Genomic DNA, 16296 nt, shown 5'->3' on the forward strand with positions numbered 1-16296 from the left:
TGAAAGCCATTACTAAGTCATTTTGGAGCAATTCATTTTCTTGACTTAACCATTTCTTTCTCTAGTAAAATAGTGCAATAATACATTTTCTGATATAAAATAGTGTTCCTATTTAAGGATGGACAGCTCACATATCCATCCTTAAATGATAATTATAAGTTATTATTATTTGCTTAGACTAAGTTGCTTAGACTAATCAGAGGACAATCCCCCTGGAGCAATGTGGGGTTAAAGGGCCTTGCTCAAGGCCCCAACAGTTGTGCAGATCCTATTGTGGCTAAACTTGAACCACAAGTCATGTACCTTAGCCACTAGGCTACAGGCTGCCCCTAACTGACTTTAGTGTGGGAACAGCACAGTTTTAAAATGCATGCCAATGTAAAATGAACATTTTCACTTCTTGTGATGCAGACTTGTGGGCCTGCATGGGTTGATGTGATTTGTACGGATTTAGGGAGAGTGTTTAAGCCATCCTCAGGGGGGAGGGTCTTACCCACAGCGTCAGCCCCGAGTTTGTGTAGGAAGCGGGCCTCAGCGATGCTCTCGAAGTTAGGCCCGCCCACCATGCAGTACACGCCCTCCTGCACGAACTGCGAGAAGCCCAGGCTCTTGCAGATGTCTTTGGCGAGGCGGCGCAGATCTTTGTCGTAGACGCCGGACATGGGGGGGAAACGAGGGCCAAACCTGAAGAGAGGCCAAGGTCAGCACGTACTCTACATAAAACACATTCAGCACATACATAAATACATTCAACACCTATCAACACGTACATAAATACATTCAACACATATCAACACGTACATAAATACATTCAACACATATCAACATGTACTTAAAACACAGTCAACACATACATAAATACATTCAACACATATGAACTTGTGCTTAAAACACAGTCAACACATACATAAGACACATATCAACACATACATAAACACAGTCAACACATACATAAAACACATTCAGCACAGACATAAACACATTCAACACATAAATAAAACACATATATGTACACACAAACACATTCAACACATACATATAACACATATGTACACACATAAACACATTCAACACATATCAACAGATAAAAAAACAGTCAACACACACATAAAACACATTCAACACATACTTAAAACACATATTAACACACAAAGACATACATAAAACACATATCAACACATAAACACATTCAACACATAAAAAATGTGATATATAAAAAACAGATTAAAAAAACACAGTCAACACATGCTCTACATAAAACAGTCAGCACATACTCTACATAAAACACATTCAACACATACACTCAGTGAGTACTTTATTAGGTATTTACTCATTTTTTAGACTTCTACTGGTGTAGCCTATCCACTTATTTGATTTTTGTTTTTGTTTTTTTGCACCATTCTTTGCAAACTCTAGAAATGCAAATTCCAGGAGAGCTGCAGTTTCTGAGATACTCAAACCACCCTATCTGCGACCAACAATCAATCGCTTAGATCACATTTGTTCCCCATTCTGATGGTTGATGTGAACTTTAACTGAAGCTCCTGATCCATATCTACATGATTTTACTCATTGCACTGCTGCCACACAATTGGCTGATTTGATAATCGCATGAATATGTAGGTGTAATAAAGTAAAAATGTTCCTAATAAAGTGCTCGCTGAGTGTTCATGTCCATATGCGTAAGCGTGCATGTGCAGGTGTGTAAGTGTTCATGTCCATATGCGTAAGTGTGCATGTGTGTAAGTGTTCATGTCCATATGCGTAAGCGTGCGTGTGCATGTGTGTAAGTGTTCATGTCCATATGGGTAAGTGTGCATGTGCATGTGTGTAAGTGTTCATGTCCATATGCGTAAGCGTGCGTGTGCATGTGTGTAAGTGTTCATGTCCATATGCGTGAGTGTGCATGTGCATGTGTGTCAGTGTTCATGTAAGTGTGCATGTGCATGTGTGTAAGTGTTCATGTCCATATGGGTAAGTGTGCATATGCATGTGTGTAAGTGTTCATGTCCATATCCGTAATTGTGCATGTGCATGTGTGTAAGTGTTCATGTCCATATGCGTAAGTGTGCATGTGCATGTGTGTCAGTGTTCATGTAAGTGTGCATGTGCATGTGTGTCAGTGTTCATGTAAGTGTGCATGTGCATGTGTGTAAGCGTTCATGTCCATATGCGTAAGCGTGCGTGTGCATGTGTGTCAGTGTGCCCGTCCAGAGTCCACAGGACTCACTTGTCGTCGTTGATCCCGTTGAGTGGGTTGAGTCCGGCCATGCCCGGCAGGTTGATGTGGTCGCGGATGATCATGATGTCACCGTTGCAGTAGCCATCCGCCAGGCCGCCGGCGGCGTTGGTGACGATCAGCGTCTCCACACCCAGCAGCTTGAACACCCGCACCGGGAAGGTGACCTGCGGGGCGCAGCGAGATGGAGCTGAACCCCCCGTGACCCAGCTCACCCCCCCCCCCCCCCAATCACAGAAACCCTGCTCATATAACACAAGCACAATGGGAGCGTTGAGACCTGGGCTTCTCCTGCCGCTTCGCATGCAACTGTGCCCAGCGTGATTATTAATAAACAGCTGTTCTAGCTGCCGGCTGGACATGGCATTTAAAGAGGCTGAAAAACTGCCTGGGAAAAAACTGTGAGCGTTCTTGTAACATCTCGTTACACAATGTCGGGGCAGCCTGTAGCCTCGTGGGTAAGGTACGTGACTGGGTACCAGAAGGGTGGTGGTTCAAGGCTCGGTGTTGGTGGTTCAAGCCCCACGTAAGGTCTGCACAACTGTTGGGCCCTTCAGCAAGGCCCTTAACCCAATATTCCTCTCGGGGGGATTGTCCCCTGCCTAGCTCAATCAGCTGTTCCTTTGGATAACATTATTACTATATTATTAAGATTTACTTTTAGCGATACAGTATCATGTTTATGGAACTTAGTATGTAATTCAGAGGGTTGCAGGTGTATGGAAGGATACATTTCCTGCTTCAGTGTTCTTGAATGGTCACCTAACACCACAACCATACTGAATTATCAGGCACTCCCAGGGAGGATGCCAGGGTGGTAGATTGGTGTGAAACAGGAGTTTATGGTTTGCTTTCTTGACAATCACCATTTGGTTTCATTCCACATCACACACACATGACACCCCGCCCATGTGGTTTCCTTTCTCACATCACATACATATAAAATAATGTGCATTTGTCTGCCTGTCACCCAATCAGGGGCAGGAACCTGGATTTTACTTCAGCATTTTACTTCAGGTCTGGGGCATAAAAGCTAAATGCTTAAAAGTAAACATTAAATAGGAAGAAGTAGAAGAGGCAGTAGTTCCAGCCTTACCTTGCACAGCGAGTGCCCCTCGTACATGTGGAACCGGCCCTGCATGCAGACACACGTCTTCCCTTTGAGATCTCCGAACACCAGCCTCCCTGCGTGTCCCTGCACTGCAACACACGCACACAACACGCACGTCAATATGAGAGCCCCAGAAAACACTAATAATAAAAATAATAATAATAGTAATACTACTACTACTACCACCAATAATAATAATAATAATAACAACAACAATAACAATAATAATGATAACACTGCTACTGCTAGTCGTACTAATAAAAAATAATAATAATAATAATTATTATTATTATTATTATAATACAATAAAAAATATATATAAATAATAAACAATTAAAATAATAATAATACTGACAATAATGATTATTATTACTGTTACACTACTGTAGCAGTGGATGTGTGTGACACCCCTCTCCCTGTGCCCTGATTGGCTGTGGGCCTCACCGGTGCTCTGTGGGAACCCTGGGATGTCGGAGTACTGGAAGGAGTCCTGCAGCTTCAGCGCGTCAGCCAGCATGCCCAGGCCTGAGCCGCAGATGATGGCCACCTTGGGCCGGTGCTGGGTCTGCGACAGGAGCCAGTCAGCTGTCTTCTGGTAGTCGTCATGGCTGTGGAAAAGCGCAGGGTAAACTCATTCTTCTGAGGGACCTCATTGTACAGGACAAACTTGTTATTCTGAGAGCTCATTGTGCCTGCTCGCTCAGTATAGATGTTCTCATCGGCTATACAGTGAACCGAACACTAGTCACACTGTCCAAATCACTTAGCTTTATTTTTCGCTCTGTGCGCAATGCACGCATGTAGGGCAATCTTCTTTCATAATAAAGGTGTTCTGTTGGCGAGGAAGTCAGGAACAAGGTCAGCCCTTCTGTCCTAATTGACTGCAGGACATATGTGCTGTGCCTTGGTGCTGTGCTATCGCTGGAATTTACTGGCTTAGTTAAGGGTGAGCTGAGAAGTTTTATCCGAAATGCCAAGAATGCCATAACATTACTACACAATGTTGTTGTCACAGTCAGAAATATCTCTCCCCAGTACTCCCGGACCACCATCTCAGATAATGCCTTTCTAATCTACACAGAAACAGTAACTATGCTTGCCACATGTGAACGCCGTTTCATGTAAACAAAGAAGGCATGTAACCCAGTCTAGATTATTTTTCATCAAGCATTTGATTAGTATAAAATATCTGATCTCTGCACATGCAATCGTTTAGACTGATTGCCTGAATATTTTGTTATGAGGAGCCAAACTAAGTCAAATTAAAACCCGAACCCAGAAATAATACTTGCTTGTCTGTTGATAGCTAACTGTCTGTTGCCCATCTATTGCCTTAAATTTCCCACAGTAACAGCAAAATAACACAAGCGTACTTCTGACACTAAACATGCTGAAAATCCCAGCCCGAAATGCAGTTTCTAGAGAAACTCTGCAATTTTGATCAGCTTATCCCCTGAACTTCACACACCAGCTTCAGCAGATGGTCTTCCTGGTCTCCCCCAGTTTACTTTCCTACACTGGGTGAGGCACAATCCTTCAGGTCTGAGAGCACAGCAACCCAAACTGTTCTCCTGCAGTAAGCCATGGGGAAGGCTGTACTTACCAGATCTGATCTTTGCTGTGCATTCTGAAGTCTGTGCTCTTTGATTCCTGAAGCAGAGAAGTGCAGCCGGATGGCAATGCTAGGTTGCTCTGAGGTTCTGTGAATTCCACTCGGTTGGTGAGGCGATCTGTGGACAGGCCAGCATCCGCACTGTGTTAGTTTGTGAATAAAAGAGCAGCAGGTTTTGAGTCTGAATAAATACACAACGTGCTGGTCCTGTGTAATTCAGCAGACACTCTCATTGGCTGCAGCCCCCTCCTGTAGCCCACAAGAACAAATAGGATGCCTGTTTGTACAGAGGTGTGTCAGGGGGGCTTGGATATCTGATGGACTAATTAGATTTGAGCTGTGTCACTGCAAAAAAAAGTAAGAGTTACTTTGTAGGAACGTGACTTCTTTTTTTCTCTTGAATAAACACATTTCGTACTGTGAAACTGTCGACATCATACACCACTGTTCAAAAGTTAGGGGTCATCATGTCTTTTTCTGATTTTTCTGATTTAATATTATATTTTCGCTGTTTAAATCCCTGTTCAGTTCATACATGGTCAAAGCGCAGACTCAAAGCTTTTATTAAATGGTATTTTCATACATTTTGGTTCAGTAGTAACGGTGTAGTATTTACAGCACTTTTTATATGTAGTGCCCCAATCCAATGTCTGAGACAAATTAACATAATGTCAAATAAAAGAGTTGTGTTTTGTATTTGTTGCATATTCTTTGCATGCTATCACTTCCTGATGTATGTCTGTGATCCATCAACATCATCAGAGTCTGGATATCTTATTGTCAGGTTGTACCTACAAGCAATACTAAAACTCTTTGCACTTGAATGGATCTCAGTGGGAATAGTGGGGTGGGACTAGATTCAGCTGTAAATTATGTTGATACAGTGTAGAATACATTTGTTGTATAAATGGTTTATTAAATCATCAAGGTTCCAAGGTATGAAATGAGCCTCAAACCACTGTGCTGCTGCCAGATATGCAGTAGATACTACAATAATTTTTTTTCGTGAATATTTTTTCCATTGAGTTCAGCAGGAACATTCATCAGGGGAAACAATTCTTGTAGTGTCTACTGAATATCTGGCAGCAGCATGATGGTTTGAGGCTCATTTGATACCTTGAACCCTTTATGACAGCACATTGACAACATATTAATTGTTTGATTAAAAACAGAGAAAATAAAATATAAAATCTGAAAAAGCAGAAAAAGACAAAGTCACCCCAAACCTTTGAACGGTAGTGTATGTTATATGCATGTTATGTCAGATCTTATGAAAATTCAATAATGTGGGCTACATTTAAGAAGCTGGAAGTTCTAAATGAAGGCTAAATTGTAGCCATGCGCACTCTGTTATTTACCCCTCCTGCTGAAAGATCCAGCTGCTTAAACTGGTGACCAAACTGGTGGACTAGCTAATGTTCAGACCATTAACCAGCCACAAATGGATTTATGTTGGGTGACTGATGTGGTTAGCCAAGAAAATTCCCTGAAAATCCCCTAGGTTGCTTTAGCAGTATGTTTGGGGTCATTGCCTTGCTGCAAGTTGAAGCACTGTACAATGCATCATGTGGCATTTGGGTCTGAGCAGATAAGACACTGCCGTCAGCAGCCGCATCATCAGTAAATAATCAGTCAGCCAGTTACAGCCACACACGCCCAAGCTGTACCACTACCTCCACCATGGGGGGCCTGTAGCGCAGTGGTTAAGGTGCATGACTGCAAGTGGATCTTATTGTGTTGGGCCCTTGAGCAAGGCCCTTAACCCTGCATTGCTCCAGGAGAGGATTGTCTCCTGCTTAGTCTAATCAACTGCAAGTCGCTTTGGATGAAAAACATCAGCCAAATGACATGTAATGTAATGTTTCGAACGGATGATGGATAATGGATGTATGAATTTGATTGAAACATTATTAAAGTACAGCATTTTTCACATGTTGGCATTTTAAGTTAATTTCAATAATTATATTGTTTATTTTTTTAAAGTATTTTTTGCACATTGCCAGTCAGGGGTGCCAGTGATTCTGGGGCACACTACATATACTGTATGTACTGTATATATAAATAGTTTTCGTGTTGAGACAGCTGGGTCAGGGTCAAACAAAGTTGGATAAGGGAAAAACATGCAGTACGGTAAGATTATGCATTTTATCAGCTTTTTGACAATGTTACTTAAGTTTTATTCTGCCATTATCTTTGGTCTGCTACACGCCGGCGGATGCAGTCAAATGTAATTGCTCCTCCTCCTGAGTGTTCTTGCAGTGAGAATGTGCTGTACCCTGCAGGGCTGCTAAGACCTTGTGCATATTTACTGTACAGTGTGCACAGATGTGGACACTCAGGGGGGCTGTAATGTACATTTAAAGCGCCACTGTCGTTCATATCTGCTAGGTTTTGAAACAACTGGTAGCTGGTTGACCAGTTCAGACCAACTCCATACTCATCATGGTTTGACCAGCTCAAGCTAGGTTTTGAAACACCTGGTAGCTGGTTGACTCGTTCAGACCAACTCTATACTCAACATTGTTTGACCAGCTCAAGCAAGGTTTGGAATCAGCAGGTAGCTGGTTGGCCGTTCAGACCAGCTCCATACTCAACATGGTTTGACCAGCACAAGCTATGCTTTGAAACAGCTGATAGCTGGTCATTTCAAGCTGGTCATTGCTGGATTTTTACGTTAGATTTTTGTGTGGGGTTCTGTGGGGCAGTTCATCAAGGCATTGGTGTAGTGCTGGCACCCCGCCCAACCCTCAGGTCTTCAATTGAAGCGGGGGAAGGAGAGACCTGCCGTATGGGTTCTGTGGGTTCAGTCCGCCGGCATGTGAGGCACATTACCAGAGCCAGGCTCCGCCCCAAATCCAAAACATGGGACCAGAGAAATTGAATTTGGATACCTCACAAGGTTCCATAAATTGCCAGCCATTCTCCCCTTTTAGAAGCACAGCCGTTGCCTTGTTGGGCAGATTGAATTAATGGCCAACGGCAGGGCCAAGCCAGCCAGGCTACCTTCCTCTCCCGATCGATTCTCGCTGGGAGAAATGTTGCTATTTCTAGAGCCGCTACTCTCGATTCCCTAATGAGCTCTACTGCCCTTTTCTCCACTTTCAGCAACTCCAGCTCCAGTGTCCGGATAATAGAAGGTGACTTTTATCAATGGCTTTTATTATTTCCAGAATAGTTTTTCATAAAGTTATGATGGCCACCGTGCTTACAGTACAAACTGCTGCTGACATTCTTAATGAGAATATCTGTAACTCAATGATGGCCCATAGAAGGTGCCCTGCGGATATAAACTCACAGGATCTGACCTCCTACCCATTGAGGTCATTTAACACAGTTGCTGCCTTAGCGAGGCCAAAAAAATCATGAAGTTCTCATGCCACCCGACATATAAACTGTTCGATCAGGCAAGCAGCACCGAAGCGTACGCACCATAACCTTTTAAGGGCAGCTACCTCCCTCAGGCTTTCAACAAAAGACATTTAAGAACACACTGTTTCACGTTATCTTACCTGTTACACCTCACGGCATCTATGTAAATATGCAAATTTGTCTGTTGTGATGCAAATGTCAGTTGTCTATACACAGCTGTCTGTGTTCTTAACAAGAATTTCATTGTTTCAGAACATGACAATAAACCTGACTTTGGCTTTTTTTTTTCGAAGGAATGTTCCACCTCTCCATCTACACAAAATCGTGTGGAAAAGAGATTGCTTTACCGATTCAGTCCTATGGGTGGTGCACTTCTCGTGGGCCTGCATGAAGACGATAGCCTCCTTGTACTAACTGCTGTTAGTGGCCTAATTAAGCTAATAATGTCCTTTGTAATTATTTACTCCCTTACTTGCGTACAAATATCATCTGACGCAAGTAATTAACAGCCTTCTCTCGAAAGCATAACCATTCCCTCGGTTAATGCGTAATTACATATTAAGGATAATTAATACAGTGTAATCTACTGATTGTAATTAAGCCGATGAACATAAACACTTGTAATGAATTTCAGTGGCGATTATTCATTATGACAATTACAGAACAAACCATTGGTTTGCACAGAGTCTTGAGGTACAGATACCACGCACATCACAGCCGGTTCAGTGCATGACGCATTACAAGTTGAATGCTGCATTGGATACATGCATACATTACAAAATAATGTGAATCTACAACCCAATGAAATTTAAATAAGACAGATGGCAAATAACAGGTACATTTCAAAATACAATGCGTTTAAAACTCAAAAAGCTTAATTAAATGATTTCAAGCTATTAATGACAATACTTTTACAAAAATGATATCATATCCATCACACACCCTTACCCTTAGCTCATGTTTACAGAAGCAGCTCCAGCTCAGTGTCTCAATCAAGCTCAAGAGTACTATGGCGCCACAGCCCCCGGGAGTCAAACCTGGCAGCTCCTGGTTAGATAACCCATCTGTCACGCCTAACAATAAACAGAAAAGAGAAACTTACTCATATCTGAAACAAAGAGGAAGAGATAATACGATAATGATATTTTACATGAACTCTGTTCCCAGACGGAAACGGCTTCAGAAAACAACAACCGCAAACCCGAGACCAAAGTCTCAAAAACACACGGGCCAGAAGCACTAATCGCACTACTTGATAATGGGAGCAGTAACACAAACAGCGCACTGCTCTGGTCTGCGTTGCGATGCTACATGATTTACACATCATGAGCAGACCGTGGGGACACGCTTTAAAACAAGAGCGCCAGATTTCTCATAAATTTTAGGCAGAGCGAGTAAAATATGCTGCTTCTTACACGGCCATGCAGAAACTGCTGTTCCCTATTAGAGACAGATTCAGGCAATATAAATCCCATGTTGCAGGCTTAAGTTTTCAGAAGTGTTTAAAGGGTTCAGAAACTATACTGAGACAGCAGATTTTTTACCACTATTAAGAGCTGGCCTGGAATGTCAAACACGACCTGCAGGCCAGCAGCACTTCTGACACAGACACTAACCCCTCTCAATGAATGTTCAACAATTTCCCCCAGAGCCATGCAAACAAAGGTTTATTATATCCTATGTTCACAACATACGTACAGTAATGTTCACTGCTAAAACAAAACACATTGCTCCTCAAAATATTATCATTTCCACATCCTCCTAGAAACTATGAAAACACGCTGGTTCGTTACAAAAACACATATAACTTGACATAACATGTTGACACACATGTATGTACCGGATGCATTACTCCATACTTGTTTTCCCGAACATGTGAAGACAGGTGGACTGTCCACGGATGTTGTCCAAAGGTCAGTTTTAGCTGTTTTTCCCTTGGGAATTTCCTGTAATTCAGTGAACTTTGCTTTGGAGCAAAAATATGTGGGTGGATCAAGGCTCACCACCCGGCCCTCAGATATCAGTCTAGCACTGCTTAGACAAAACACAGAAGATTTCCTGTTGTCTTCGGTATTAAGGTCTTCTCCACGCTGGAGGCCCATCTTAACCCTAGGTAAGGACACTAAAATGGCTGAGCTGGCCTGGCTGAGCTGGCCTGCTGCTGCAGTCCTCCCTCCTGATTCCCCCCCCCCTTATGATATCCCTCTCATGTAATCCTTATTTTTAATAAAAATAAATAAGTAAATAAAATAAAATTGCACCTTCGATGACTATTGTCTTTTTGTTTAGAACAGCTCTTAATGCGTATTTTACTAGTTATAGATTTTATGCTTTTAACCTGTGGAAGAACCTATGGAAACCTATGTAAATTGCTTTGGATTAAAAGCGTCTGCCATTCATTCATTCATTATCCTATCCCGCTTATCCTGGACAGGGTCGCAGGGGGGCTGGAGTCTATCCCAGCATACATTGGGCGAAAGGCAGCAATACACCCTGGACAGGTCGCCAGTCCATCGCAGGGTACACACACCATTCACTCACACACTCATACCTATGGGCAATTCCAATCAGCCTAACCTGCATGTCTTTGGACTGTGGGAGGAAACCGGAGTACCCGGAGGAAACCCACGCAAACACAACATGCAAACTCCGCACAGAGAGGCCCCGGCCGACCGGGATGCGAACCCAGGACCTCCTTGCTGTGAGGCAGCAGTGCTACCCACTGCACCATCCGTGCTGCCTACGTCTGCCAAATGAAATGTAAACATTAAATGTAAGGATGAAGGATGGTATTATGGTCTTCTCCGCGCGGGAGGCCCATATCAACCCGAAGTAAGGGCACTAAAATGGCGGAGCTGGGCTGGTGCAATAGGGACACATGTGAAGGATGAAGGATGCTGGTTGCGCAGTGTAATGAGGGAGGCACGCCTCACACTTGACAAGGTGTAATCTTGTTATGAAAGATCAACCGGTAGTTTGAGGCCTGTGAGGCTCCCCCCACCTCCCACCACCCCAGCCTCCGTGCTTTTAATATGAAGCATATGAGCCCCATGTGACTGCATTCACTGCTAGCCCTCTGCTCTATCCACTCCCAGCCATCACTGACGCTGTCATGTGACTCTCCGATCGCCACGGGGCAGATATTGCCAATAAAAGGTCAGATGCCTATTTATTTCAGATTCATTCATTTATTTATTACCACCAAGTTGATGCGATTTCCAGATTATTCAGGAGATATTTTCGGGCCATCACTGCACTGTCGTTAGGCTACGGGAGATTATGTGAACTTCAGCTTTCTGTCACAATGGAAACTAATTACAGGGATGCAGACAAGCATGATTTCAAGGTCTATTTCATACCTGGTTGCAGCTCTTACCCCAGCTGCAAAAACTCCTTCAATGACTTCAGCAAATTTGGCTGGACTGGCAGCCATTTTGAGGCGACCAATTGAGCTGCTGCTTGTAATGCTTTTTTTTTTTTACAGAGTGTGCAACTTTTCACAAACAGTACCCCTTAAATTTTGTGAAGGAAATACATTTGTTGCTTTCGGGTGGGTGTGGCTACTGTACTTTACCCAGCTGGGACCTTACTGACCCTCTCTGAATGGAACTGTGCTGTCTTTTGTTTGAAGGTGACCTGCATTTTTTATACACGATATATATCACGTGCCCGACAATACCCGCATTATGAGCAAGCAAACACAGATCATGTGGAGGCGGTCTGTAAATTGGGGAGAGCGGGCGCACTGCATGACTTGTGACTCCTCTTATATCACTCCCTCTACCTCTTCCCTCTCTTCTCAGAACCCGCTGCCTTCTTTTCATGAGACGATCATGAGAACATCATCTACATTCTGGAGGCTGTTACCCTCTCAAATTATGTCCACTCTAATGAGGAATACCGGTTCTCTACTACGTTCTGTGTAGGAACAGCTACTCTTAACATTTAACTTAAGATTGTGGCCTGTAGCGTAGTGGTTAAGGTACATGACTGGGACCGGCAAGGTCGGTGTAGCCCTTGAGCAAGGCCCTTAACCCTGCATTGCTCGTGGGGATGATTGTCTCCTGCTCAGTCTAATCAACTGTACATTGCTCTGGATAAGAGCGTCTGCCAAACGCCATTAATGTAATGTAATGTAATTACATCCAGCTATGGAATAGAAGTGAGCAAAAACGAGCAAGGAGGAGTGGTGTTCTGTTACTGCCCTCTGGTGGTTACGCAGGGAAAAGTCAGTCAATACGAGGCAGAGAAATAAACTAATCATGAAAACCTTTAAAAGAGTCTATTGTGTAACAGAAATTCAAATTATGACACACATCAGACAGCTGATATTAAAGGAATGTATTATTTGATGTTCTTTTTGCTGGGGTTAAGAGCTGTCTTTTGGCTTGTTATCTGCTTACCATCATGTTAGTTTCTTAAACACAACTCAGACTTGTCCCTGATGTTTACTCCTCCCGTTGCCTTTTCAGTCATTGCGTAAAGCAATAGTTCACTTTCTTGGGTTTAAAAAAAATATGATTTATTCATATTTTTTTCAATTGGACAGTTTGCTTTTATGTATGGTGTTTCTGACGACCAACCCATTTTAAAATGGCTGGCACATGGCCAAGGCATTATGGGGTTTGTGGTCTAAAGCTTGGAAATACCACTTCAGGTATCTCCAAAGCAAACTACACAGTGATTCAACTCCTGAGGTTGTATGACTATATATTATTACCTGATTATTCTAAGAAAGTATTGTTTTTGATCTTATTTTTGGCTGCTTTAGTTGGGAGACACGTGACATGTCAGACAGGATACTGAGCGTAGCAGACTCATGTCTTCTGCAATTTTATAAAATATCCTTCATGGCAAACAAATAGTCGGGCCAATCAAAAACGTACACTGAGACACAAATGATATACAAAAATCCCAGAAAATGAACTGTCACTTTAAACTGTGACATTGCAATGCAACCATGTAGACAATATAGACACCATGTTGAGATCATGATATGGTATCGAGATTATCACCCCCGGCAACTGAATCAGAGAAGCATAATTCCTGGGACCAAAACAAATCAATCTGAAGAGCATAGCCTGTGACTGACCACACTATACCTCCCGCATCCTGATCAGACACAGAGTGCCCTCAGCGGGCTGGAGAAAACGTCTTTACATTTATTTTAAACACATTTAATACAGTGCTTGTGACAAAGTTACTGTTACAGAGTGACAACGCTTAAAATAAATGTGTCATTATCTGTTGTCATTAACAGCAGTTCATTTATAAAAAATACAAGATTGTAGCATAATGACAATATTACGAGACTGTACTTCATTTTATGACCGGAGAAAAAAGTTCCCCAGAGTGACAGGATTATAGTACAATATAAATCAACTTTAATGGCTCTGAGCAAATACCTTTTGTGCTGCAGCATATTATAGTGTAACTGACATGACATTCACCACACTTCAACACTCCTTGAGCTCAGACCAGCGCTTGCCATTGTCAAGAACAATCAGGGAAACTGCTGCTGTCAGAATGAATAGATACTTATTCATGTGTATTTGTGTCATAAAATGACAGAGCAAGGTGGTGTCCTGACGGGAAGGTACTACCCTGTATCCTGGAACACTACCAGGAAACAGGGTAGGTTTCCTGGTAGTGTTCCCCCGAATCCACCCCACCCACTCCAGCTTCAGACTATGAATGAACACGCCTGATGTGAACAAAGTCTCCCTCTGGAGTCGGGTGTGAACAACAACCCTGACAACACTGAACCAGTAACTGTTCAATGGAAAGTGTGAAGCAGAAGTGAGCAAGCAAATGAAGCAAAGAAATTGAAACGGTGCTTGATGCTATTTAGCCTTTAGGTAAAACAAGCAGTAGGTCTACTTTAGTGGTAGGACAATGCGAGCATAGGCTGAATGGCCTGAATGGCCTGTCCTCGCCAATCAGCCAAGAATCAGCCAAGGAGGATACAGGGCGGCCTATAACGTAGTGGTTAAGGTACATGACTGGGACCCGCAAGGTCGGTGGTTTGATCCCTGGTGTAGCCACAATAAGATCCGTACAGCCGTTGGGCCCTTGAACAAGGCCCAGGCCAGGGGAGGATTGTCTCCTCTCCTCCTGTGAGTTGCTTTGGATAAAAGCATCAGCCAAATTGCATGTAATGTAATGTAATGTAATGTAATGTAATACCAATGTGGCATTAGTGGTGTTATGGTGTCACACACCTCACATTTACCCCCTCCGCACATCCAAGGTGCGGCAGACCTGCGCTGGAGCCTTGTTGGAGCTTTGGCACAAATGTGATCCAAGGCCAGATGATACAGACACAGGCACAGAGTCCACTCCCGGTGCTGGCCTGGCTGTAGTGGAGCTGGAGCTTCAACAATGGCCACTGATTTTACCAAGCAGACACGCCAGAGAACAAATGCAGGCAGCATTTAGGTCAATAAACGAATGCATAGAACTAAATGCATACAGTACCGTCACAAAGACATGGACCCATATTCGATGATTGAAATCCGCCATTTTTAACATGGGCAGATAACCAGTATTTCTCTGATCTTATCATTTGGAACCTACATCCATCGCGTCACCAAATGTGTGTCTTTTTGAGGGGAGAATTACTCCAGCATCCAAGAGTTTAATTCATGTGTGGGATGGGGGAGTCACAAAAATAGGCCAAATAACCCTGCCCCCTCCCCCAAATAATATAGCATGATGGTGAGAGACAACATTTCCTATAATAAGGCAACAGGTAGAAATAACCTATTCAATTTCCCTCAGTCATTCCACAGGAAATAGGCATCACCTCCTATGATGTTCCTGACATGCTCAGTAGGCCCTATCCTGGGGAAGGACTGTGGATAGAACTAGGGAGTAGCGGTTTGATATGGGAGTGGGGTGGGGTTTGGTGGCTGGGAGTTGGGGTAGGTAGGGGGCTGAGGATGAGGTAGGGTGGTTGAGAGCAGGGGTAGGGTGCCTGGGATATGTAGTTGTTGAGGAGGGTGAAAGGTCAGGATGGCTCGCCGGTTCTTCCTCGCTCTGTTGTCACTGAGGGGAGAGACGGCTCTCCGCCCCCTGGATGATGCGCTCAGTGCGGTTGGGTTGGTGGCGCTGGAGCAAATCCGACGTCCCTTTCAGGAGTCCCACCATGCTCTGCCCTGGCACCACCTGCTCCACAATGTCATCTGGGGTTCTGGTTGCAGCCAGTGCCGGAAGGAGCAGCACTTAACCTCACTTAACCAGGCGGCCTGAGCCCCTCTTCCAGACAAAGCCCTAACAGAGTGAGCCCGCTGCAACAACTCATTCTGCGAGAACAACAAATGGGTTTCCATTAAGCCCTCGTTAGAGCCTGCAATTCTACACAAACAGGTTGTTGTCTGCTATAGACCAGGGATGGATCCACCCAAACGAAACACAGCCTACAGATTCGCTGAGTACAAAAAGCTAAATGCAGTACATTGTTATACATTGAGCAAAATCAGGATAGCGCATGAAGATATAGTGCATGATAATCTGTAAGACCGAAGACCGTTATGGTGGGCTTCAGCGCTGGCGCTGTAAAAGTCAAATCTCAAGCAGTAACCTTACATTGCCCTGTATTCATTACCGAGCGTCAGCTTGCCCTCATTTACCCCCGGCTGTTAAAAAGTTTAAAGCCGTACCTCGCTCACCGTCGCACTGGGTAATTTATAGCTTGAGTGGACTTAATGAGCCTCCACAGCAACACATAAAAGGCTTTCATGAAAAATTTAGCTTCCAGATGAAGAAAAACTACCAAAAAAAAAAAAACCCTGCCAGCGTAAAATGTGATAGATGCTCGGGAAGTAAACCTACATTGATAAGAGAGTGAAAGATATGCAAAAATGTGTCTAAAATGTAATGAAGCGTTCTTGCGGAATCCATCAAGACGTCAAATGACATCGGATGCTTTTGCGGTAGACATTATCATTGGCGTCAGGAGACTTT

General features: G+C 43.5%; 1 protein-coding gene across 1 annotated transcript in view; it reads right to left on the reverse strand.

Annotated features, from left to right (window-relative positions):
• Positions 1 to 16296, reverse strand: part of pnp4a (purine nucleoside phosphorylase 4a) — a 40991-nt gene that overhangs the window by 1910 nt on the left and 22785 nt on the right. Inside the window, exons 2-7 of the mRNA XM_061220478.1 lie at positions 9280 to 9404; positions 4954 to 5080; positions 3795 to 3958; positions 3336 to 3439; positions 2231 to 2406; positions 494 to 684 (exon numbers count right to left, since the gene is read on the reverse strand). Coding sequence (XP_061076462.1) covers positions 494 to 684; positions 2231 to 2406; positions 3336 to 3439; positions 3795 to 3958; positions 4954 to 4976 — 658 coding nt within the window. The 5' untranslated portion in view covers positions 4977 to 5080; positions 9280 to 9404. The remainder of the gene's footprint in view (positions 1 to 493; positions 685 to 2230; positions 2407 to 3335; positions 3440 to 3794; positions 3959 to 4953; positions 5081 to 9279; positions 9405 to 16296) is intronic.

This window comes from Conger conger, chromosome 14 (genome assembly GCF_963514075.1).
Source record: "Conger conger chromosome 14, fConCon1.1, whole genome shotgun sequence".
NCBI classification, from domain to species: domain Eukaryota; kingdom Metazoa; phylum Chordata; class Actinopteri; order Anguilliformes; family Congridae; genus Conger; species Conger conger.